The following is a 24,294-nucleotide window of genomic DNA, read 5'->3' as shown; positions in this document are numbered from 1 at the left end:
TGCAGTCAGCGCGCTCTATATAGCGAGAGAGGGGAGGGTGGGCGTGGCCTGGCCAGGTGGGCGTGGCCTGTGTCCTGGGCAATGGCGGCAGGGAAATCTAAACAAACCCTCGCCAGAGGCAGCTTTTAACTCAGCTGTCAGAGGACTCGTGAAAGCGCGAGGTGCTCAGTGCAGGTGAGTGCAAGTTTTAAAAAGACAAAACAATTCTGTCACTTTAGGTTAAAAGTACACAATTTCGCTCTACTCCCGGCTCAAGCCTCAGGAGGTTCCGTTTTTAATAGTAGCAGCGCTTGCAGTCAGCGCGCTCTATATAGCGAGAGAGGGGAGGGTGGGCGTGGCCTTGCCAGGTGGGCGTGGCCTGTGTCCTGGGCAATGGCGGCAGGGAAATCTAAACAAACCCTCGCCAGAGGCAGCTTTTAACTCAGCTGTCAGAGGACTCGTGAAAGCGCGAGGTGCTCAGTGCAGGTGAGTGCAAGTTTTAAAAAGACAAAACAATTCTGTCACTTTAGGTTAAAAGTACACAATTTCGCTCTACTCCCGACTCAAGCCTCAGGAGGTTCCGTTTTTAATAGTAGCAGCGCTTGCAGTCAGCGCGCTCTATATAGCGAGAGAGGGGAGGGTGGGCGTGGCCTGGCCAGGTGGGCGTGGCCTGTGTCTTGGGCAATGGCGGCAGGGAAATCTAAACAAACCCTCGCCAGAGGCAGCTCAGAGATATACAGAACATTCCAATTGAACAGCAGGTCCTTTAGGTTTGCTAAATAACGGGACACCCCATATTTGTTTGCAAATTCCCCCTGGTCCCAGAAAATTACCAAGAGGGGGCCTCCTAAAACCTTTTTTACTATGACTAGATATGGACATGATTCCTACGCCTTTATAAGGATATGTTTTGTTATAACCATATAAGGGCATGAATCGGGGTTATCTTGATTAGGGTCCTAGATAGATTCACAACAACGGCAGTCGCTCCAATGGACCAAGAATGCTAATTAACTAAAATAATTTCTGAAACCTTTGCATTAATAGGTCAGGATAATTTGGGAACCAGTCTTGTTAAGCCAAAATTTAAAAACAAATCTGATTCAGATACCACCAAGCAGACACCCGAGTCTTATAAAAAATGCTAGAACAAAAGAAATGAAACAGAAAAGCAAAAAAAAAAACATGGGGAGAATCTCTACCACAGGAGTCCACTGAGAAACATTATTATTTATGTAATCATGAAATACTTGAGCAGCCTGATTAGTATCAGTATTCTGATATATGTCCTTCTCGTAACACTCTGGACTCTACAGACAGGAAATCAGAGAGAGTGGGGCGAGGCAAGCACAAAAGGGAGAAGTATGTGGAACTGAAAAAGGACTCACAATGCTCCTCTGATGTCATTGTAAAAAAGGAAGACAAACTTCCACAGCAAAAAAAAAAAAACAATTAAAAAAAGAAAAAAACGCCAGGAACAGGAACCTGAAACGATTAAAAAAAACATAAAACATGTGAAGTGTTTTATGAACTGCATTATCCCCAATCACTCATATACCTCCATCAAAGTACACGAGCACCTGCCCTCCACCCTAGGCCAGAGTAGACTAATTGTGAGGGTGGTTTTCTCATAGTTATATAGCTCGCAAAATGGCCATGCTCAGTAGCTTATATTAGTCTACTATGGACTAGAGTGGAGGGCAGGTGCTCGTGTACTTTGATGGAGGTATTTGAGTGATTGGGGATAATGCACTGTAATAAGAATATCATTTCTGTAATTGTTGCTTGAAGGACACTTCACATGTTTTATGTTTTTTTAATCATTTCAGGTTCCTCTCCAAGAGTGAGGGGCTCCATTAAAGGTGATATCCCCTTCTTCCTCTGGATTTAAATGAGGGAGGGTGTGCACCCAGGGATTACAGTGGTGAGAGTCCTGAGGAAACCCGGGGTAATAGTTTTGCTGGCTAAAACATGTCAACACCTATGCAGAGTGGAGGGTTTGGTGTCTCATTATAAGCTCCCCAACCTACCATCCATGTTCTTGTTTTTATTCTGGACAGGGTACCTAATATTAAAATTACGATAAGGATTCCCTGACACCAGTTTTAGATCACTTCATATCACTTTTTCTGCACCATTATCTCACCTGTGATCTCACACTTTACACTTTGTGTTGTATTGTCTTCCCCTACCTATTGCTCCACCTCCAGCATTGGGCCAACGCCGAGGTGTGTTAGCAGCCCTATGATGAAGCATCACACAGCTTGCTGTGTGTGAGGACAGTTTTTACAAAGTTGGTGCATTCCCACACACGTATTTACCTTCAGGTAGCTTTATTATCCCTCTTTTTTTTGTGAGATTTAAACTATTGAGCTGGAGGTCATAGAGGGTTTGTTATCCTCTCACCCCTCTGTATCTTGTGTTTTTTGATTAGAGAAGTCCCACAAGGGGAGGACACAATTCTACCATCCTTCTCAAGTTTTGTTCCAGAGGTAGGTGAAATAGTGTACAAGCCCCACCACTATTTTCCAACTAAGCAGGCCGGGCAAGACTCACCTTATCACATCATACTTCTAAGGTCCTGCCAGCAAGTGCAACCACAATACCTTATTACACAAGAAGCAAAACGCCCGGTTAGGGAAACTGAATCATAATTAGAATATCAAGGCCTAATAGAGTTTTGTATCCTACCTATGAACAATCCTTTATTTCAGATAGCTAAACAGGATCACTCTTATCAAATAGTTTTAGACTACAGACATTTAAAAGCCATACATGTACCTTTGCTAAACAGAATTTGCACAGCACAGTTCAACTGAACAAAAATGTTTGTAAAAAATGCAAAACCACACTGAACCTTTCCAATCATGTCTGTCAAAACATAGCACCTGAAAGCAGAGATTTGACAGCATTTACAACAATGGGGTCACAGAGAAATTTTTGTTCACTCTCACTAAGGTGTAAGAATAGTCCAGGACTGTAGGAAATTGACTCTAAAATGTTGTCATATATTGATGACATGTATTTCATCAATACAATAATCAATAATTTGTCCTGAAGAAGGTTGGGGCATACAGCCGAATCCACCGAAACGCGTCGGCAACCCTAAGGGGATGAATATAAATGTTTTAATTATGTTTTTAATTTGTGCTTTTTGATACACTAATTGTGCTTAAATTGTTGGTGGGCATTAGGTACTGTATTAAGAAGGATTTACATATGCCAATGAATTCATGTGTTGTTTTTAACTAAAAATATTTTTAATAAATATTGTAATTTTTCTTATATATGCATTGCCTTTGTGGTTCTACTAGTGCTTGCAAGAATTGAATGAGTATCAGTCAGACTGATTGTGGTTTAGATAGTAATAGGAAGTGTATGTGGTGACCAAATAGAACGATTCCCCCAGAGAAAACATAACCCAGGGAACACTACTTTTCTGATTATAATTTACCCAGTTCCTGTTGGTCCAAAGGGTACTCTCTTTCCTTTTTAAGTCATTTCTCTAGTATGAACAAGAATATCCTAGGTTAAACTAAATGTTGCCTCTAGGTCAGTACGATTTTGTGCTCTATGCTGATAGTTTAGCCCAGCCGGTGGTGGGTGCTAAGCACAAGTACTCAGCTGCATGCGCTGCAGTAAAGGGTGAGATGAAAGATGGAGAATTTCAGGCATAAAGAACATACACAGAAACTTTAGGTGCCTGTACCACTCAACTGGTTGAATTGACAGCTTTGATTCTGGCATTGCAGAATACGGATCCTGAATACCCGACATGTATAGTGGGTATTCCCATTACTGCATCCAGTCCTATAATGGCAATTTACATTATTGGTGCCTGAATGGATTCAGAGACTCTAAGGGAAACAAGCATAAACTGCTTTGGAAAAAGCTGGCAGAACTAAAAGATGCTCAGCCACTGGTTCAAGTTATAAAAGCATTGAGTCATCATCGTGCCGGGATAAATGTTGTAGGGAAGTCATTCGCTGATGAAGCTGACAAAGCGGTAGTTCAGGCAGTTGTTGTAGCTGCCACAAATCATTACCATACAAGGACTAAAGATGACATTATGGCTGCGGTCACAGCTTCAGCTGCTGGCATGCCTTTACTTAAAAACTTTCCAGCTAAATACTCTTATTTGGTGAGTGCCCAAAATACTACTTTTGCCCCATTCCAGGTGTGGGTGATTGAGTGATATCCCACTAGGACGTCAGACTAGAGCTAATAATAGCCACGCATGAAGTACTAGTGGCTGCCGATGCTGGTGTGGTGGCTACAGTTTTCTTGCTACAAAAACACTACTGATTACAGGGTCTCTACAAACTTACAAAAAATGGTGTCCTCTCTTGTGACACTTGTAAAGATAGTAAACGTTCACCATTGCCCGGCCACCACAGACACCCCACTTCTAGTCTCTAATAAACCACAAAAAATTGTCTATTTGGATCATTGCCGACCACTACATTAAGATAGTACCTTAAAATGCATTCTATTAACAATAGATTCATGTTCTAGATTGCTAGAAGTGTGGTCACAGCGATTGACTAACACTCAAACTGTTATAAAAGATCTGCACGTTTTTATCGGTAGATATGCATTGGCTGCAATCCACTTGGACTAGGGACCAGCTTTTGGCTGTAAGGCTTACCGGAACAAGATGAGAACCCTGGGTGTGGCTGTGCATCATTCCTACCTGTCACGGGGCCTCTGGTGACGTCGGTGGACGGGGCGGGGACTTTAACTGCTGTACCTTTACGCCCCGTCCTCAGGATCCCTACGGCCCCTTTAATGCGGCGTGGATGTCTCAAGCGGAGGCGGAGTCGACTCTCCTGATGTCATGCGAGTCCGACCAACCAGTGATGGAAGGGGCGGATAAGGAAGCCTGGCCAGGACCGCATGGCACAAAAGCCGGAGAAGGAAGACGGGAGAGGAGCAACGTTCAGGACGAGAATCCAGAAAAAGAAGCAGACGAGAACCCCGGAAGAGAAGCAGGCGAGGGGACCAGGAGTACGCCCGGAGGCCATCGACACCACGAACCGCCCTGCCGCACTTCTGGAGAAGTGTGGCTGGACAAGGTACGGGCCGTTTAAAGGGACTCTTCTCCTCACAGGGTGGGAAAGGATAGGGGACGTTTGAGGGAGGTCCCGGCACCGTAAAAACGTTTGTCTGTGTGCCTCACCCCTGATCACACTCGCGCTGTCACGATAACGCACACATTGAGCACAGCATGTTCTTGGTGTAGGGCCCTGGTGACTCCTCACTTCCCTTCCCCCCTTCATTCAGTCGAGTAACCTGGAAACGTATCAGTAATCCTCTGATTGTTTTCTTCTTCCTTTTCATGACGCTGCTGTCCGAAACCAAGTCACAAGACTGACCAGAACAGACCCCGCTCAAGTCAGGAAGAACTTGAAGACCCCGATATTTTCCTTTCTTTGTCTATTGTCGCCCAACAAACAACAAAGCTGAATGTAGAACATTTACCTTGTTTTGATGGAAATAAACGTCACCCATTCTTACTACTTTGAACCAGCCCTCACATCCCCCCCCCTTCACAAGAGGCGAGCCAGATAGGAGCCTGTGAGTGAACCACCGTCCGATACAGGATGGAAACCATCATAAAACAAATGAAGGAGGGACAAGAAAAACTAGAATGGGCTATTGGACAAACCTCCACGCAAGCGGAGGTGGATCGGACAACCTTCACCCAGGCTATGCAAAACCAATCAGAAAGCCTACTTAGGTTGGCCGAAGGACAGACCCAGCTCCTGACTGTTTTGGGACAGGGAAGACTAACCGCACCACCCCCTGGTACAGTGGTTCCTTTACTAAACTATGCTCCGGGGGATGAACCCCTAGCTTTCTTTTTGAATTTCGAGAGGGCGGCCCGGGCGTATGCATGGTCTGGAGACAGATGGCCATTTTATCTTGCCCCTCTCTTGACTGGAGAGGCACAAGCAGCATACCAAATGGTGAATCGGGACGACACCTGTGCATATGCTGTTGTTAAACAATATATCTTAGATCGCTTAGGAGTGGATGAGGAAACCCACCGGTTACGGTTTCGCCAGGAACGAGGAGCCCCGGGGGATCTGCCCAAGACATTGTTCTATAAGCTAAAGGAAGCAGCTGACCTTTGGCTTAAACCTCACGAGGCCAACATGGACGCAGTTATGGAAAAGATATATCTCAAGCAGTTCCTCGAGTCCCTACCTTATGGCACTCAGCGTTGTAAGTTTACACGTATACTTACCTACCTGAAGCAACACGCGGGTCTCACACTAGAACATGCCCTTAGAAATGGCCATGTGTTATGCTAGAGCACAAGGTCGTCCTTATGTCAGAGAACCGGAGAAACACCCCAAAAGTGTTCCTCCTGCAAAAACGGAAAAGAAGCCAGTAAAAGGGTTACCAGAGGTTATACGCCCCCATTTCCCTAGAACGGATCTCCCAGTTAATTCAGGTCCCCAATGTTACGATTGCGGGGAGTGGGGCCATATAGCTCGCTATTGCCGAAAAAAGAAAGAGAAGGAAGATGAGCCCATGGACATGAGATATGCCCCTCGCTTCATCCTTTTTGCACAAGAAACTGGGACAACCTTCTATGTAAGTCTGACTGTTAATGGCATGCCTATAAGAGCCCTGCTTGATTCAGGGTGCAAGCACTCTGTAGTAAAACAGGCATTAATCAATCAGTCCGATCTTATCCCAGGCAAGACTGTTCACATTAGATGCGTTCACTGGGATGTTAGGGAATATCCCTTAGCTACGGTCACCCTCTATAGCGAGTCAGGGAAGGGAACAGAGGTAAGGGTAGGTGTCTTGTCCAATCTGCCAGATCCCGTCATCATCGGGACCGATAATCCCTCCTTTCACTCTCTTATGTTAGAAGCTTACAGCCCCTGGGGACAACTTATGACAGTCTTCTTCTACCAGAGCCCTGGGCAAGAGACACCCATTTTCGCATCGCACAGTGAAACGATGCCAGCCTCACTAATGCATAGAGCAAAGCCCGTGAAGATCAGGACCCCCTTACCCGGGTATATCCTACTTTTATCAAGAAAAACGGTCTGCTCTATAGACTGGTAAAACCCGATGCGACCCCACAGCTGCTGGTACCCACATGTTTTAGAGAGCAAATACTCTTTTTTGCACATGCCCATCTTTTGGCAGGCCATTCTGGGGCTGAAAAGACGGGACAGGCCATGATCCAGCATTTTTTTGGGCCAGGAATGTATGCACAGATTCAAAAATACTGTCAAGAACGCAGGATATGCCAGAAACGATATCCTTACATACCTCCCCCTGTACCATTGACTCCATTACCCATCATAGGTACTCCGTTTGACCGACTAGGTATGGACCTCATTGGTCCTTTGCCCAAGTCAGGAAGGGGACACCAATATGCCCTGGTGTTGGTGGATTATGCCACCCGCTATCGGGAGGCCTTTCCCCTTCGGGTGGCCACCTCTTCTGCCATAGCACAAAGATTAGTGGAAGTTTTTTCCCGAATGGGATTCCCCAGGGAGATCGTTACCGATCAGGGGACCCCTTTCGTGTCCCGCCTTATGAAACAGGTGTGTACCCAACTGAGAATAAAACATACAAAGACGTCTGTCTACCATCCTCAGACAGATGGTTTGGTTGAGCGATACAACGGCTCCCTAAAGCTCACCTTGAAGAAATTACTGTCTGGGGATGGGAAAAACTGGGATCAGTTACTACCACTAGCCCTTTTTGTGTTACGCAGCCAGACCCAAACCAGTTTGGGTACCTCACCATTCGAGCTGCTGTTCGGCCGTAAACCCAGGACCCTGTTGGAGATTACCAAAGATAGTTGGGAAAGGGAGGGGGCACAAGAAGCGGAGGCGCTTTTAGACTACACTCGTCAATTACAAACCCGCCTCCACAAACTGAGAACCCTTGCTCATGATCACCCGGCCATGGCCCAGACCAAGCAAAAAACCTTCTATGATCGAGGGAAAAAGTGGAGGGAACTGAACGTAGGGGACTGGGCTCTAATACTTCTACCCAGCTCCACCCACAAACTAATGAAAGAATGGCAGGGACCCTTCAAGGTCCTTAAAAGGATAGGGCGTACCACCTATCTGTTGCAGTTATCTGGACAGAAAACACAAATGTATCACATAAACCTCTTAAAGAAATGGCTAGGTACACCCCCTCAAACGGTCTCCATTGTTTCTCCCTCTCCTCATACTGTACATGATACCCTTATCAATCAGGATCTTACCCTGCAACAAAAGGACGAGGCTCTCTCTCTCCTTCTTCGCCACAAGAGTGTGTTCTCCGACCACCCAGGCAGAACCCACCTAGCCGAACACACCGTTCCTACACCCTCTGGTGTTGTGGTAAAACAAAAACCATATCAAATCCAGGAGGCTAGACGTCTTGCCTTTAAGAACGAAATGGATAATATGCTACGGTTGGGCGTAATCGTCCCGTCGCATAGCAACTGGTGTTCACCGGTGGTTTTTGTGCCTAAACCGGATGGCAGCATCCGGTTTTGCATAGACTTCCGAGCAGTTAACTGGGTTTCTAAACAGGATGCATACCCTCTCCCCAGGGTAGATGAGCTGTTGGAACGCCTTGGTGAGGCCAGATATATCACCACCATCGACCTCACCAAGGGGTATTGGCAGATACTGTTAGCTCCCTCAGACAGGGAAAAGACTGCCTTTTCCACACCCTCTGGGCATTCTCATTTCACCGTCCTCCCCTTTGGGTTGCATGGAGCACCAGCAACCTTTCAAAGGGCTATGGATACCCTGTTAGCCCCCCACCTGGAATACGCCTCAGCCTATCTCGACGATATCGTCGTCTTTAGCAAGACGTGGGAAGACCACCTCACTCATCTAGACAACATTCTGTCCAGTCTACATAAAGCAAACCTCAATATCAACGCCAAGAAATCCAGGGTCGCCTATAGGACTGTCAATGATCTTGGTTATGTCCTGGGGAATGGTACGATTCAACCCCAAACCAAGAAAGTGGAAGCCATAAAAGCTGTTCCCTACCCTACCACTAAAAGAGAACTGAGGGCCTTTCTGGGGTTGGTAGGGTACTACCGTAGGTTTATTCCGCAGTTCGCAGATCTGGCAGGACCTCTAACGGACCTCCTCCGTAAATCCCATTCTTCTGCTAAATTGCCTGTTCCCTCCCCGAAGGAAACCTCAGCCTTTCGGGCCTTGCAAAACGCTATCACCTTCTCCCCTGTATTGATCTCTCCGGACTTCAGTAGACCATTTTTTTTGCAGACCGATGCCTCAGGGGTGGGTATCGGTGCTGTTCTGTCACAACTGGACGAGGAAGGGCATGAAAAGCCAATCATGTTCATCAGCAGGAAACTGTTTCCCCGCGAGCAAGCCTATTCTACCATTGAAAAGGAGTGCCTTGCAGTTCGATGGGGGGTGGAGAAACTCCGATACTATCTTGAGAGTCGTCCCTTCATTTTGTTCACGGATCATGCTCCTCTCACTTGGCTCCAACGTAATCAGGGACATAATGAGCATATCCTGCATTGGTTCTTGGCCCTGCAGCCCTTTCAGATTGAGGTCCGCCACCGGAAGGGGGCTGATCAGGGGAATGTTGACTTTTTATCCCACTTCCCTATTTCCCCCGATTGTGGAAATCCCAGGGGTGGGATGTGTCACGGGGCCTCTGGTGACGTCGGTGGACGGGGCGGGGACTTTAACTGCTGTACCTTTCCGCCCCGTCCTCAGGATCCCTCGGCCCCTTTAATGCGGCGTGGATGTCTCAAGTGGAGGCGGAGTCGACTCTCCTGACGTCAAGCGAGTCTGACCAACCAGTGCTGGAAGGGGCGGATAAGGAAGCCTGGCCAGGACCGCACGGCGCAAAAACCGGAGAAGGAAGACGGGAGAGGAGCAACGTTCGGGACGAGAATCCAGGAAAAGAAGCAGACGAGGGGACCAGGAGTACACCCGGAGGCCACCGACACCACAAACCGCCCTGCCGCACTTCTGGAGAAGTGTGGCTGGACAAGGTACGGGCCGTTTAAAGGGACTCTTCTCCTCACAGGTTGGGAAAGGATAGGGGAGGTTTGAGGTAGGTCCCGGCACCGTAAAAACGTTTGTCTGTGTGCCTCACCCCTGATCATCCTCGTGTACCAAATGGCAGTGCCACCAAAGGTAAGATGCTCAGTCAAAATATTTTTGGGGAGCATTTATTGTGAAAAGCAAAAAGACTTATGTTATGCCGTAAATTGCTTCAGCGGGCAGGGGGTAGTCAAGTCACATAGTTAGACATAGTAGTTCTGTAGTGAAGCGTAAGGCCAGTTACCTACATAACGCTCCAAAAAGTTTTTTTGACTGAGCATCTTACCTTTGGCGACACTGCCATTTGGTACACGAGGATTTAGGATAGGGTGCGCCTTTTAGGGGGTGCATACCGTCCATCTCCTTGTTTATGGTCCTGATGAATACCGGGTAATCCCAACTTATGGTAGAAACATGTTGACCTACACACCAAATACAAACCAGTGGTTAGGACCTAAGGGAGATTTAAAGACCTGGCTCCAATATGTTCCCTACATACTAATAACAACAAATTATACTCCAGGGTCTAAAAGAGAGAAGTACGCAAAGTGTATACAAAAAAGGGGGAAACTGAAGGCAACCTAGAAATGTGTGTATCTCTGGCTCAGGTCATCCCCACAGTGGTGAGGAGAGGATGCCCATCAGTCACCACACGGAACCGCCCTTTATCATTTGGGTTTCCCACAAGACCACCATCAAGATAGCCCTGAAACTTTCACGGACGGGGGTCCAGATGGTGAAAGGAACTCCACCGCCGATCAGTTGGGTCACAGAGAGGTCTCGCTACTTAAGTTGTGAGGAACATATATTGGAAAAAGGGGGTGACTGATGTTGCAGTGCTCAAAAAAGTGTAAAGAAAAATTAAAGGGATTCTAAAATAGGATAAGGGGGTACTATTAACTTTATTCTGGTGTTACCCACTCTTCCAAGGTTAAAAAGTAGTCAGTAACAGCCACTGTATTATGGGCTGCCTGGATATTTTATATGGTCGACATGTTTCAGCAATTAAAGACTAGTTTGTCATTGCTTTCTTCAGGACCGTGTTTACTGATAGCTACTGCACAAAAAAAGTGATGATGAAAACAAATAAATGTGCTCAAAATCAAACAACAGATACAGAGATCACCTGAATAAATTAGGTGTTCATATCGTTCTTCTTCCCTCCTTTCAAGTATTACTGAAAAAAAGGCGAAAAACAGGAACATGTAAAGGTTGCACCCGCAGTGTCCTTCAGAATGATAACGCGTACAATATTATGACCATAATTATGATTAAATATTAAATACCCACAAAGTATATCAATAGCGATGATCACTATAGGCGTGTATACTTACTCTGGATTTAATATAATAAGTACCAATGTGACAGAAAAATCATCTTACCGAACTTGTAAGAGGTAAGGACCTCACCCCACCTGGCCACAGCTCAGGAAAAGGGGAGCACCGCTCTAAGAGCAGAAAGAAAAGAGTGCACAGTACCATTGTTAACTCTGCTCCTCTTTTGTATGAAAACAAGGGTCTCTGAATAGAGAAGTCATCTGAGTTCAGGATGGACCAATGTCTGTTCACCACCATTTGTATGGTGTTGGAGTAAGTCCCATAGGTGGTCACAAAAGTGAGTCTCTCAAGTGGAGGTTACTGTACAGCAATTTAATTTAACACGACTTTAACAAGGATATTACTAATATCACATGTACATATACGCTATTATATCCATTCACCAAACGAACGAGGTTTCTTAGAAATACATGTCGTCCTCTGGAAGAATAATATGCTTTTTTTCCCTTATCTAACCAGGTTGAATAGCTCTGTACACATCCTGGTTTGTACATAAGGTTTGTATTCTAAAAAAACTGCTGACGAGTCTATGTTTACTTCGAGAGCAACACGCTATGGTGATAGGCTACTGACAAACCCCCACGGGCCAATTAAAATCTGTGTTCCTCCAGAGACCCGGCCGGATACCACGTGACCAGGTTTAGACCAATTACGTGCTGGGATATAATTCTGTTCTCAAACACTATCCGCCACCTCCCCGATCGGCTCGGACGCCGAATCTAGGAGTACCGACGGATAGGTAAGGGGAAGGGCATTCCCGTTTTGTTTGTTTGTATGTTTGTGCGAATGAACGCTGAACAGAAGGTCCTTCACCTTGGATAAGGTTGCGACCTTGTTTTTAACTTTTAAAACGAGACCGGTTTTCCTGGCCATGTGTCTCCTTTTCTTCGCACTTAAGAAGTACACATGTGCCAGTTACCGGTAACAGCCAGCCAATACGATAAAATTTAAACACAAGTTAGAAATGGGTGTCACCCTGGTTGTACGTGTGCTGACTCGAGATATACAAGTGTCTGATAGTTTGAGCAGAGTTAACAATGGTACTGTACACTCTTTTCTTTCTACTCTTAGAGCGGTGCTCCCCTTTTCCTGAGCCGTGGCCAGGTGGGGTGAGGTCCTTACCTCTTACAAGTTCGGTAAGATGGTTTTTCTGTCACATTGGTACTTATTATATTAAATCCAGTGTAAGTATACACGCCTATAGTGATCATCGCTATTGATATACTTTGTGGGTATTTATTATTTAATCATAATTATGGTCATAATATTGTACGCGTTATCATTCTGAAGGACACTGCGGGTGCAACCTTTACATGTTCCAGTTTTTCGCCTTTTTTTCAGTAATACTTCAAAGGAGGGAAGAAGAACGATATGAACACCTAGTTTAATCAGGTGATCTCTGTATCTGTTGTTTGATTTTGAGCACATTTATTTGTTTTCATCATCACTTTTTTTGTGCAGTAGCTATCAGTAAACACGGTCCTGAAGAAAGCAATGACAAACTAGTCTTTAATTGCTGAAACATGTCGACCATATAAAACATCCAGGCAGCCCATAATACAGTGGCTGTTACTGACTACTTTTTAACCTTGGAAGAGTGGGTAACACCAGAATAAAGTTAATAGTACCCCCTTATCCTATTTTAGAATCACTTTAATTTTTCTTTACACTTTTTTGAGTACTGCAACATCAGTCACCCCCTTTTTCCAATATATGTTCCTCACAACTTGAGTAGCGAGACCTCTCTGTGACCCAACTGATCGGCGGTGGAGTTCCTTTCACCATCTGGACCCCCGTCCGTGAAAGTTTCAGGGCTATCTTGATGGTGGTCTTGTGGGAAACCCAAATGATGAAGGGCGGTTCCGTGTGGTGACTGATGGGCATCCTCTCCTCACCACTGTGGGGATGACCTGAGCCAGAGATACACACATTTCTAGGTTGCCTTCAGTTTCCCCCTTTTTTGTATACACTTTGCGTACTTCTCTCTTTTAGACCCTCCAGTATAATTTGTTGTTATTAGACCTACACACCGATACACATATAGAGATACTTTGGCTGTAACTCCCCTCTCAGTATCTCCCTTCCTTTTAATATTGTCCTGTTGCTTTTTAATAAAAATCACATTTTCTATAAGCTAAACCAGGACAATTCTTAACACCTTTTTTTGCACTTACATCCACAACCTACTCCACTGTACCTCAGGTGTTGAAGCTCACCCTGGTGACGCTAGGCCACCAGGGTGGACCCAGATGATGAAGCATGTCACCACCCGGCTGGTGAGTGAGGGTTTTTTTTACAAAAGGATGAACCCTTTCCTTTTGCCAGTCAGAATACCCCACTGGAAAACTCTTCTTCTGGGGGTACTCCTCTGTTTGTTTAAATTATTAAAATAAGGAAACATCATTGGTTCTGCTGGCACAATATTATAGTATCTTGCACCATATATTGCATTTATTGTACACAACATTAACTGCCTAGGAAACCTCTTGTGATTAACTGACAGAACCACTGTTTCTTATGCGTTTACAGACCATGGCACCTCTACAGGTGTTTTGGATACACCCTTGTTTACAACCTATGACCATAAACCAACCAATGTGAGCCGTGAGTAGATGGGTGACCCTCCCCCTACACCCAGCCTGCATCTGAATAGTCGTAGAGGGGTTTGCATTTGGTGTGCCACCGGAGCGCCACCTCAGTGCTGACAACAGCAGGGAATGCAGGGCTGAGGCAGGTGAATTCATCAAAAAAAGGCACGCCTCACCTGGCTGAAGTCCACCTAAAAAACGAGCATTAGCAAAGCCAAATTGGTCTGCGGTTGTCTGCCAGCCTTCTGGCATTTCTTGCTTTGTCGTGGTTTTTGCAAAACTTTATACTTTGGGAATATGCCAGGCCCTTATCAATTTAAATTAAACCACTTGCTACAGGCAAAAAAGGTTTTCGGATTAAACATAAATACACATTCTCATACTTCTCCCTGGCACTGAATGGAACTGCTTTGTGTGCGGATGTGTTCTTTGTGAAAGGGTGTCATCCCGTAACTCGTAGTGAAGTCAGCCAATGGCTGAAGCGGGTTGATGCATTACTACTTAATGCAAGCTTTAGTGTGTGGAAGAAAAATGGAGGAGCCCACTGTAGGTGGACTTTAGCAGCTGGCTCACAGTACCAGCAAAGACAGAACCCACTGCAGGTGGACTTAAGCAGTTGGCTCAAAGTGCCAGAAAAGACAGCACCCACTGCAGGTGGACTTAAGCAGCTGTCTCAAAGTGCCAGCAAAGACAGAACCACTGCAGGTGGACTTTAGTAGCTGGCTTAAAGTGCCAGCAAATACAGATCCCACTGCAGGTGGACTTCAGCAGCTGGCTCAAGGTGCCAGCAAAGACAGAACCCACTGCAGGTGGACTTAAGCAGCTGGCTCAAAGTGCCAGCAAAGACAGAACCCACTGCAGGTGGACTTAAGCAGTTGGCTCAAAGTGCCAGCAAAGACATAACCCACTGCAGGTGAACTTCAGCAGCTGGCTCAAAGTGCCAGCGAAGACAGAACCCACTGCAGGTGGACTTAAGCAGCTGGCTCAAAATGCCAGTGAAGACTGAACCCACTGCAGGTGGATTTAAGCAGCTGGCTCATGGTGCCAGTGAAGACAGAACCCACTGCAGGTGGACTTAAGCAGTTGGCTCAAAGTGCCAGCAAAGACAGAACCCACTGCAGGTGGACTTAAGCAGCTGTCTCAAAGTGCCAGCAAAGACAGAACTGACTGCAGGTGGACTTCAGTAGCTGGCTTAAAGTACCAGCAAAGACAGAACCCCCTGCAGGTAGACTTAAGCAGTTGGCTCAAAGTGCCAGCAAAGACATAACCCACTGCAGGTGGATTAAAGCAGCTGGCTCAAAGTGCCAACGAAGACAGAACCCACTGCAGGTGGACTTCAGCAGCTGGCTCAAAGTGCCAGCGAAGACAGAACCCACTGCAGGTGGACTTAAGCAGATGGCTCAAAGTGCCAGCGAAGACAGAACCCACTGTAGGTGGACTTAAGCAGCTGGCCCAAAGTGCCAGTGAAAACAGAACCCACTGAAGGTGGACTTCAGCAGCTGGCTCAAAGTGCCAGTGAAGACAGAACCCACTGCAGGTGGACTTAAGCAGCTGGCTCAAAGTGCCAGCAAAGACAGAACCCATTGAAGGTGGACTTCAGCAACCGGTTCGCTGTGCCAGCGCACATGGTACCCTCTGCAGGTGGACTTCAACAGCTGGCTCAAAGTGCCAGCAAAGACAGAACCCACTGCAGGTGGACTTCAGCAGCTGGATCACAGTACCAGCAACCATGAGATCCACTGCAGGTGAACTTCTGCAGCAGGCTTGCAGTGCCAGTGAAGGTAGGACCGAATGCAGGTGGACTCTAACAGCTGGCTCACAGTGCTGGCACATATTCACAAACACAGCAGGTGCATTAAGACTAATCATCCTATGAGAAAAGGTACAGTGCATGAATCTTGTTCCAATGCCCTTTCGTCAGGTACTGCACATTACGCTGCACAAACCATCACAAACTGCTGTCAATATCTCAGATTCCAAAGATGTGTCAAACATTCCACAATTGTCACAGGCAGTGTGTACTTTTGACAGTCTCTCAGTCATTCAGGAACTGTTTCTGGGCTTCAGCTGTCCACTGCCAGAGCTGACCATAGACCTTAGACTGGGCACGTCTCTTTTGACCAGTTGATAGCACCGATAATACCCCAGCCACAGTCTTTGTTACAGTGTTCTCATCACAATCTCATCTCTCCAAACTCTTCGGATCTAGAAAGGTGATCACTAAGATATCCATCTTCACTGAGCATCTTTTTATAAGCAAACTAGGCACACAGCAGCCCGGCTACAATGACCTCTGTGGGGGTGGGTGAGGTGAATTAGCAAGTGAGGTATTTATAGAAGTGACGTGAGACACCAACAAGAGTTTGGTTCTCACACAGAATAGGATCCTTACCTGCTCCCCTGGAGTTCACAAAACAACTTTATCTCTTGACTGCAGTCCATGGCACCAGGGTCATTCTTCAGCCATTTCTGCAGCTCCTCCATGGACTTGTCATTCAAGCTGGCAAAGGTGATCTCAGTGAAATACTCACAGGCTGGGAGGATGTAATGGATGAAGGGGCCGGCAGAAACGTAAATCAGAGAGCCCCCTTCCACAGCACCTGCTCAGAGAAACATTCACACTTCAGTATACTGCAGGGATATCAAAGGATGCTTCAACTTCTGTATAGAGCATAAAGACATTTACAGGTGCATCATAACACGGAGACAGTCACACCAGGTTATAAATCCACAGTGAAAACCAGATAGAGGTGACGTTATTACCAAAGTTAATAAACTGCTTCGGCCACCCCACCTGCTTCATAGTCTTGTCAAACACCCCATCTTTTCTGGTTGACAGATTCAAGTGCTGGGGCTCAGAGAGTCAATCCCTTCTGTTCACCCCTCCTCAGCAGATGCCCAGGTTAGGAGGCAGAGTTATCTCTGTGGCCAGCGCCAAACCTCAGCACTCTTTTCCACTTCAGACACATAAGGAGTCCAAACTACTGCATTTTTGGAAAACTGAAGACGTGACGACCCAATTTAACAATACCAATTATCTTTGTCAATAAAGCTCTTGTAAATGGATCATTATAATGTCTATTACCTGTGGGTGAGTTGGGGCACAGCCAACTAAATGTAAGGAACGAAACACACATTAAGTGGTGAGGAGTAACACTAATAGTACCTACCTGATGAAAAGATCCTCAGGTAAGCAGGAAACAGTTGATTCATAGTATCGTCCACATATTCACAGTCTTGTACTAAGTACGTCTGGAGAAACTTTCGTGGATCAAATAACTTCTCGTACAATTCCTTCTGACTCATGCTAGAGGCCATGTTCTCTACTGTGCTGATATCCGGCTTTCAGTGCTCGTTGTCTGCGCTCACATATCTTCAAGAAATCTACATTGTAAAGAAATCATACAAGAAATCTACATTGCAAATGAAGTCTTCAAAGAACGCATTGACAACAACCCACACAACAGCATATAGCTCTTCAACATCGTGAAAGACCTCGCCACCCACAGATCCTGCTCCAATTACATTCTGCCATCACAAGAACTCTGCAACTCCCTGGCTACTTTTTTCCACCGCAAGATCGCAGACTTCCACAACAGTTTCGACACCCAGACACCGACAACAAACGCCATCACCACGACTATATCCACCAAGCACATCGACCCTCTACTCTCCTGGCACATCGTCAACGACGAAGACACCATCAAAATCATGAACACCATCCACTTCGGCTCTCCCTTCGACCCCTGCCCCCACCACATCTTCAATATAAGAGGAGTGGTTCTGCCAGGAGAGAGGCTATTTCTTTTGTACAAAGTATAAAATACAGTATGACTGTTCACTTTAGTAATAACCAATATTACAGACAAGTGATATACAGGTTCCTCCTTCAATATTTAGAACATACCACAAAGACCAGCGATTGATAGTCAAAAACTGAAATTTGTATTGTATGATTACATATCATGTGCAAAAGGCTGTCAATAAAACAATGCAATACACAACAATAAGGTGATTGAAGTGCAAGAAAAGTGACTCGTGGTGATCGGTGAAAAAAGTGCTGTACATATAATACATGAAATGGATGACATAAAAAGGGGGTTATGATGAATTGTCCATTGTTTTGAGCGTAAATATATGTCCCCTGTATGATTTTTATGATTAAGTCAGGAAAGCTGCATGGACTAGTCTGGTTACAACGTCGATGTTTCGACCCGAGGTCAGAGGGCAACTAATTGTGCGTCACAAGCGGGTCTCCATCAGGACAAGGAGTGTGGATAGACAAACTTAGACAGCCACAGGGATGAACAGGCTGTGAGGTCCTGTTGGGTGGGTGGGAAAATCCAGTGGTGGATAGCAGACCTACACCAGGTGGTTGTGGTCTGGATTAAAATTTGTATCCCTTCCCTCATCCCTTTTCCTTTCCCTTCTTGTACAGACCTGTCTAAACTTTCAACCCGGTCCTCAAGATGATCCTAAATAATCGGATCAAAACATCATCGATCTGTCAGCGCAACTGATGGTGCACCCCTCTCGTGGTTCAACAGAAACTGTTACCAATCATTCAAAATACCTTGTAAATCATTGACTTGAACCACCATATTCACTGTATATACTTGTCCACAATTGCACCTTGCGCTGTTTTTCGCTGATAACACAATGTCACTTGCGTCGCCACCCCTTGTGTCACTTACACAATTGAGCACCAAGTCCAATTCGGGTTGTTCACGCAATTTCTTGCCTAGAGTGCTGTCACAACTGTATTACTTATTTTTTCTTTTTCCCCTTCCAAATATTTGATGCCTTGTGCACTTTCTTAAAAAAACAACTGAGAGTCTCCTTTTCTTTCCTTTAATGTATTGTACATTCGTGTCTAACTGTGCCACCTAATGATACCACTTGAGATACTGTTGTTTTTCTCACGTACCTACCCAAATCTCAATGTGGTTTATGGATTTTACTCCTGTTGCCTGATACAAAATTTGTATCTCTGGCAGGCTCCACCAGCCAGTTGGAGACGAGCTGCACAATGTGCAAATGCCGCCCTCAAGTGATCGTTACACTCAAAACTGATTAGAATCACATAAAGGCTCCACCAGCAGGTCGGAGTCCAAATGGGAAATATTTTTATTAACGCCGCTCTCGAGCGATTGTTACAAGGGAAGAGGACATGACCTATTCCATCTGCTGCTGCATCTTCAACAAAGCAAGCTGCATGATCGCACCCCAACTCAGGAAGATCATCAACAACTCCTACAAGACCGCCACCTTCCCAGAAAGCTGGAAACACGCTGAGATCAACACCCTTCTCAAAATCACCAAGGCGGACCCAAAGGACCTCAAGAACTTCCAACGCATCTCCCTGCTCCTGTTCCTGGTAAAAGTCATTGAGAAGGCCGCCAACAGACAACTGACTCACTTCCTGGAGGAAAACAATGTCCTGGACGCCTCCGATCCAGCTTCCGCAGCAATCACAGCACCGAAACCGCCCTCATCGCTGCCACCAATGACATCAGAACCATATTGGACAATGGCGAAACAGCGGCCCTCATCCTCCTGGACCTCTCGGCCTCCTTCGACACCGTCTGCCACAACACCCTGCGCAGACGCTTCCATGACGCAGGGATCCAAGACAAATCCCTGGACTGGATCACCTCCTTCCTCACCGGCAGAACACAGAGAGTCCGCCTCCCCCCCTTCCGGTCCGAAGTCACAACAATCACCTGCAGCGTACCCTAATGCTCAGCCCGACCCTTTTTAACATCTACATAGCACCGCTCACCAACATCGTCCAAGCATACCACCTCAACATCGTCTCATACGCCGACGACACCCAGCTGATCCTCTCCCTCACCAAGGAACTGGCCACTGCCAAATCAAACCTCCATGAGGGAATGAAGGCTGTTGCAGAGTGGATGAAGACTAGCCGGCTGAAACTGAACTGGGACAAGACGGAGGTCCTCATCCTTGGCTCCACCCCCTCCGCTTGGGACAATTCCTGGTGGCCGGCCACGCTGGGTGCCGCCCCAACACCTTCTGACCATGCACGCAACCTGGGCTTCATCCTGGACTCAACTTAGCAAGTCAAGATGGTCTCCTCCTCCTGCTTCAATACCCTCTGCATGCCCAGCAAGATGTACAGATGGATCCCAACCGAAACCAGAAGAACTGTCACCCAAGCACTCATCATCAGCAGGCTGGACTACGGCAACGCCCTCTACGCAGGAACCACACCCACACTCCAGAAGAAACTCCAGCACCTACAAAACAACTCCGCACACCTCATCCTTGGACTCTCTCGCCACATCACCACCCACCTGAGAGATCTGCACTGGCTCCTGGTCAAAAAGAGGATCACCTTCAAGCTGCTCACCCATGCTCCCAAAGCGCTCCACAAAACCGGACCAGCATACCTCAATGAACGACCAGTCTTCTACACCCCGAACCGTCAGCTCCATTCCGCCAACCTCGCACTCGCCGCAGTCCAATGCATCCGCCGAACGACCACCGGCGGAAGATCATTCTCCCACCTCGCCGCCAAAATATGGAACATCCTCCCCATCCACCTGCGTCAGACCCAGGACCTGCCGACCTTCAGGAAACATCCCAAGACCTGGCTCTTCGACCTGTAGCTGCTTCCCCTTTCCTAAGCGCCTTGAGACCCTCAAGGGTGAGTAGCATACTCTACAAATGTTTGATTAATTGATTGATGTCTACAAGAAATCTACATTGTGAGTGATATCTACTAGAAATCTACATTGTAAAGGAAGACTTCTAGAAATCTACATTGTGAATGATGTCTACCTGAAATCTACATTGTAAATTATGTCTATTAGAAATCTACATTGTAAATGATCCATAAACAGATATTACACTGTATACATACACACTCCTTCAGCTCTAATCCAAATTGACTTTTAAACTTGGGGAACATGTTTTGCTATTTATTAAAATTGGAGGTCTCTGGTTGGCACAGGTAGGTACTTGTGACAAGCAGGGATCCTCTCCTCTAGTCAGGGCAAGGGAATTACTCTCCCAAAATAACCCCAGCTCACCCTCTAGGTAGCGTGGCACGAGCAGTCAAGGCTTATTTCAGAGGCGTTGTAAGTTAAGCAGTTGTGACCACATACAGTAACCCGTGACAACACTACAAATGGACACCACACAGGTTTTATGTTAAAAATAAGTCTACTTTACATAGAGTTACCAAAAGACCAATAAATGACAAAAAGAATCCACAGTACTATCAAATTTCAAGAGTTCAGGTTTAAAAAGCTTAGTTCAAAGTTATGTGCGAGTCGGTAGCCTCGTCCGGCTACAGCGTTGCCGAAAAGAACACAGAGTCTAACAAATCCAGCGGACTGCGGCGGTCCGGGCCCACTTAAATGTCGACAGACTCAAACACAGTACCTTTTCCTTGAGGCGGCCGGCACGGATGTGCGAGCCAGTTCTGGTGTCCGTCGCGGTGGAGAAAAAGAAAGCGTTGCAGGTCACGGTGTCCCTTCTGTCATGGCGGTGATATCAGAGCTTGCGTTGTTCGGGGCGGATGTTGCTCGTTGCGGTGCTTCCAGTTTTACGGTGCGGCGTTCGAGCCGGAGTTCGGGAGCTGCCGTCGGTCAGTCCGGACAGCGGTGCAAGTCGGGCAGTGTGTCGTGAAGTGTGCGAGGTGGTGCCCAACTCGTGTGCGGTCACAGGGCTCAAAGTCAGCAGCAGTGACGAGTCGGTCAGACCAGTTCGAGTCGGTGTAGCTTGGTGTTGCACGTTGCGATGTCCTTCCAGTCGCGGTGCAGGCTACGGCTCGTTGACGGCGTCGAGACGGAGTCGGTGAGCGCAGAGCTTGCGTTGTTCGAGGTGGACGTTGCTCAATACTGTGCCTACAGGACACCAGGCCGGTCATGAGAGTCGGTCACAGTTCCCTGGCTCTGTAGCCACTGAAACACCAGCAATTCCCAAAGGCTGGTGAAGTCCACTGGTCCTGGGACTTCGGTCAGGGGGCAAGCTCTCTTCCAAGCCCTTGGAGATCTTGGCACAAGTTGAAAGTAAAGGTAAAATCCACAAAGTCTCCTCTCTAGGCAGCCAGGTAACCACTGCAGGCCAATACCCCAAGCAGCGCTTCAGCTTGGGAATAGTCTCTCCTCAGTTTCTTCAGGTTCTTTCTCCTCAGCAGAGGATTCGTCTTTCCAGTTCTAGAAGTGATCTAATTTCATGGGAGCAGGGTCCCAATACTTATACCCCAACATTCTTTGTTCTCTGAGGGGAGAGGGGCCTGTGCCCAGTCCAAACCACTTCCTGAGCATTCTGTTTACCAGACTGCTCCTTTCCTTTCACCATGCAGGGCAGGAACATCAGACGCCACACAGGAGGTGGAGCCAGCATTGTAGAAGGCAAGTACAGTCCTGGAGCACTCTGTTGACAGTCTTCTTCCTTCTCTTCTTTCAGTGTGCAGGGCAGAGACATCAGACACACCACCGGGGGTGGAGCCGAAATTGTAGAGGGAAGGCCCAGCCCTATTCAGGTCCCAGGTGCACTCCTCCCTCCCATCTGGATGCAGATCTCTCTATTCACCACCGGGCGGCCCCAGCCTCTCTCCTGGAATCCCCCAGCCCTAGCACTTGCAAAACCAGACAAAGGAATACACAACCTAGCAGAGGCGGGCTGAAATGGTTAGGCAAGCAAATACCTACTTTCTAAAATTGGTATTTGCAAACACAGAATATTAAAATAAACTTTACTAAAAGATGTATTTTAGTATTCTGAGTCCAGGCATACTAAACTCGAATTTATATCATGTTCTCTGAGTCTGTTAGGATTATAGAACGTAACAATTTTAACAGCCCATTCTGGCCTATGGAGAACAGGTAGCCTTGCAATAGTGAAAAACAAAAATGGCTGTAATTCACTATTAGGACATGCCACACACATCAGGGCTTGTCCTACCTTATACTTACAATGCACCCTGCCCTGGGGCCTACCATAGGAGTGACTGATATGAAGAAAAGGGAAGGTTTAGGGACTGGCAAGGGGGTGCACTTGCCCAGTCAGCATGACAGTACCAGACTGCACGCAGGTTCTGCAATGGCAGACCTTAGACACATTTTACAAGGCTGCTTCTATGGGTGGCACAACCAGTGCTGCAAGCCCACTAGCAGCGTTTGGATTACACACCCTGGGCACACTCAGTGCACTGTACTAGGGTCTGACAAGTAAACCAAATATCCAATCATGGAACCACTAATCAATACATCAATTTACAGTAGGGAGAGCATATGCACTTAAGCACTGATCAGCAGTGGTAAAGTGGCCAGAGTCAAAAAATAGCCTACAACAGGTCAGAAAAAATATAGGAGGAAGACAAAAAGTTCAGGGATGACCCTGCAAAAATGGCCAAGTCCAACACAACCCCCTTCCAGCCAAAACGCAGGGTAGACCAATCACTACCTTGACGGGCTTCCCTGCTTAGGGCGATAGAACATGGAACTGGCCCGCAACAGCAGGGGCATATTCCAGTTCTACACCAATCTGAACCCATTTCAAATCCTCTGTCCATACTCTCAGGGTCCACCAAGCTAATCCATGGTGAACCCTTCTCTTCGCCTGTGGACACCACCTGTGCAGCATCTAACCTTAACTTGCTCACAGGTGTGTCCCAACAGACAGATAGCAAGTCACAGTGGCCTCTGACAGTAGTCAGGGATGAGACCCAGGCGTTATGCCTCTCAGAGCTCTCAAAACTCTGTTGTATCAGAGAGTGGGGGGCAGTAGCCCCAGGTACTTTGTCCACTCCCCCTCCTTTCAGGTCAGGTATGACATCCTGGCACTGACCCACCATCCCCAGGCCTGTACCCAGTGTCTGGACCAGAGACTGGGGTGGGCTCTCCCACACCCAGTCCTCCTCCTTGGGGCTCTGTACCCTCCCACCTGGAGCAGTACCCCCTTCCAGAATGGTCAGGGTGCCTGTAGCAGGTGTCCTGCACAATTCGTCCACCTGTTCAGGGGTTCTATCCTACAACTGGGTTATCAGGTCAGGGGGACACCCTGAACCTGGCCCTCAAACCTAGGGTCTAAAACCTCAGGTGGCACCGGGGTCAGAGGCGAGGACTCCCTTCTCTGCACCCCCTTCCAGAGTACTGTACCCTCCCTTCAGGAGTGGTACCCCCAGAAGACAAACTGGTCAGGACACTGTTTATAGTTGTCCCTCCCTCCAGGTCAGACAACACCTGAACCTGGCTCTCCAACTTAGGGTCTAAACCCTCAGACTGCACCAGGGTCAGAGGCAAGGACTCCCTCTCTCTGCACCCCCCTCCAGATGGCTGTATCCTC

The 24,294-nt window shown here is 47.0% G+C and overlaps 1 protein-coding gene across 1 annotated transcript in view; it reads right to left on the bottom strand.

Moving 5' to 3' along the window:
- LOC144752266 (nicotinamide N-methyltransferase-like) overlaps nucleotides 1-17,352 on the bottom strand; it is a 40,322-nt gene extending 22,970 nt beyond the window's left edge. The window contains exons 1-2 of the mRNA XM_078640277.1: nucleotides 17,145-17,352; nucleotides 16,367-16,574 (exon numbers count right to left, since the gene is read on the bottom strand). Coding sequence (XP_078496403.1) covers nucleotides 16,367-16,574; nucleotides 17,145-17,292 — 356 coding nt within the window. The 5' untranslated portion in view covers nucleotides 17,293-17,352. The remainder of the gene's footprint in view (nucleotides 1-16,366; nucleotides 16,575-17,144) is intronic.
- Nucleotides 17,353-24,294: the final 6,942 nt, after the last annotated feature.

This window comes from Lissotriton helveticus, chromosome 4_2 (genome assembly GCF_964261635.1).
Source record: "Lissotriton helveticus chromosome 4_2, aLisHel1.1, whole genome shotgun sequence".
In the NCBI taxonomy this organism is placed as follows: Eukaryota; Metazoa; Chordata; class Amphibia; order Caudata; family Salamandridae; genus Lissotriton; species Lissotriton helveticus.
Note: the sequence above shows the minus strand (reverse complement) of the source record. Positions and strands in the feature narration are given on the sequence as shown.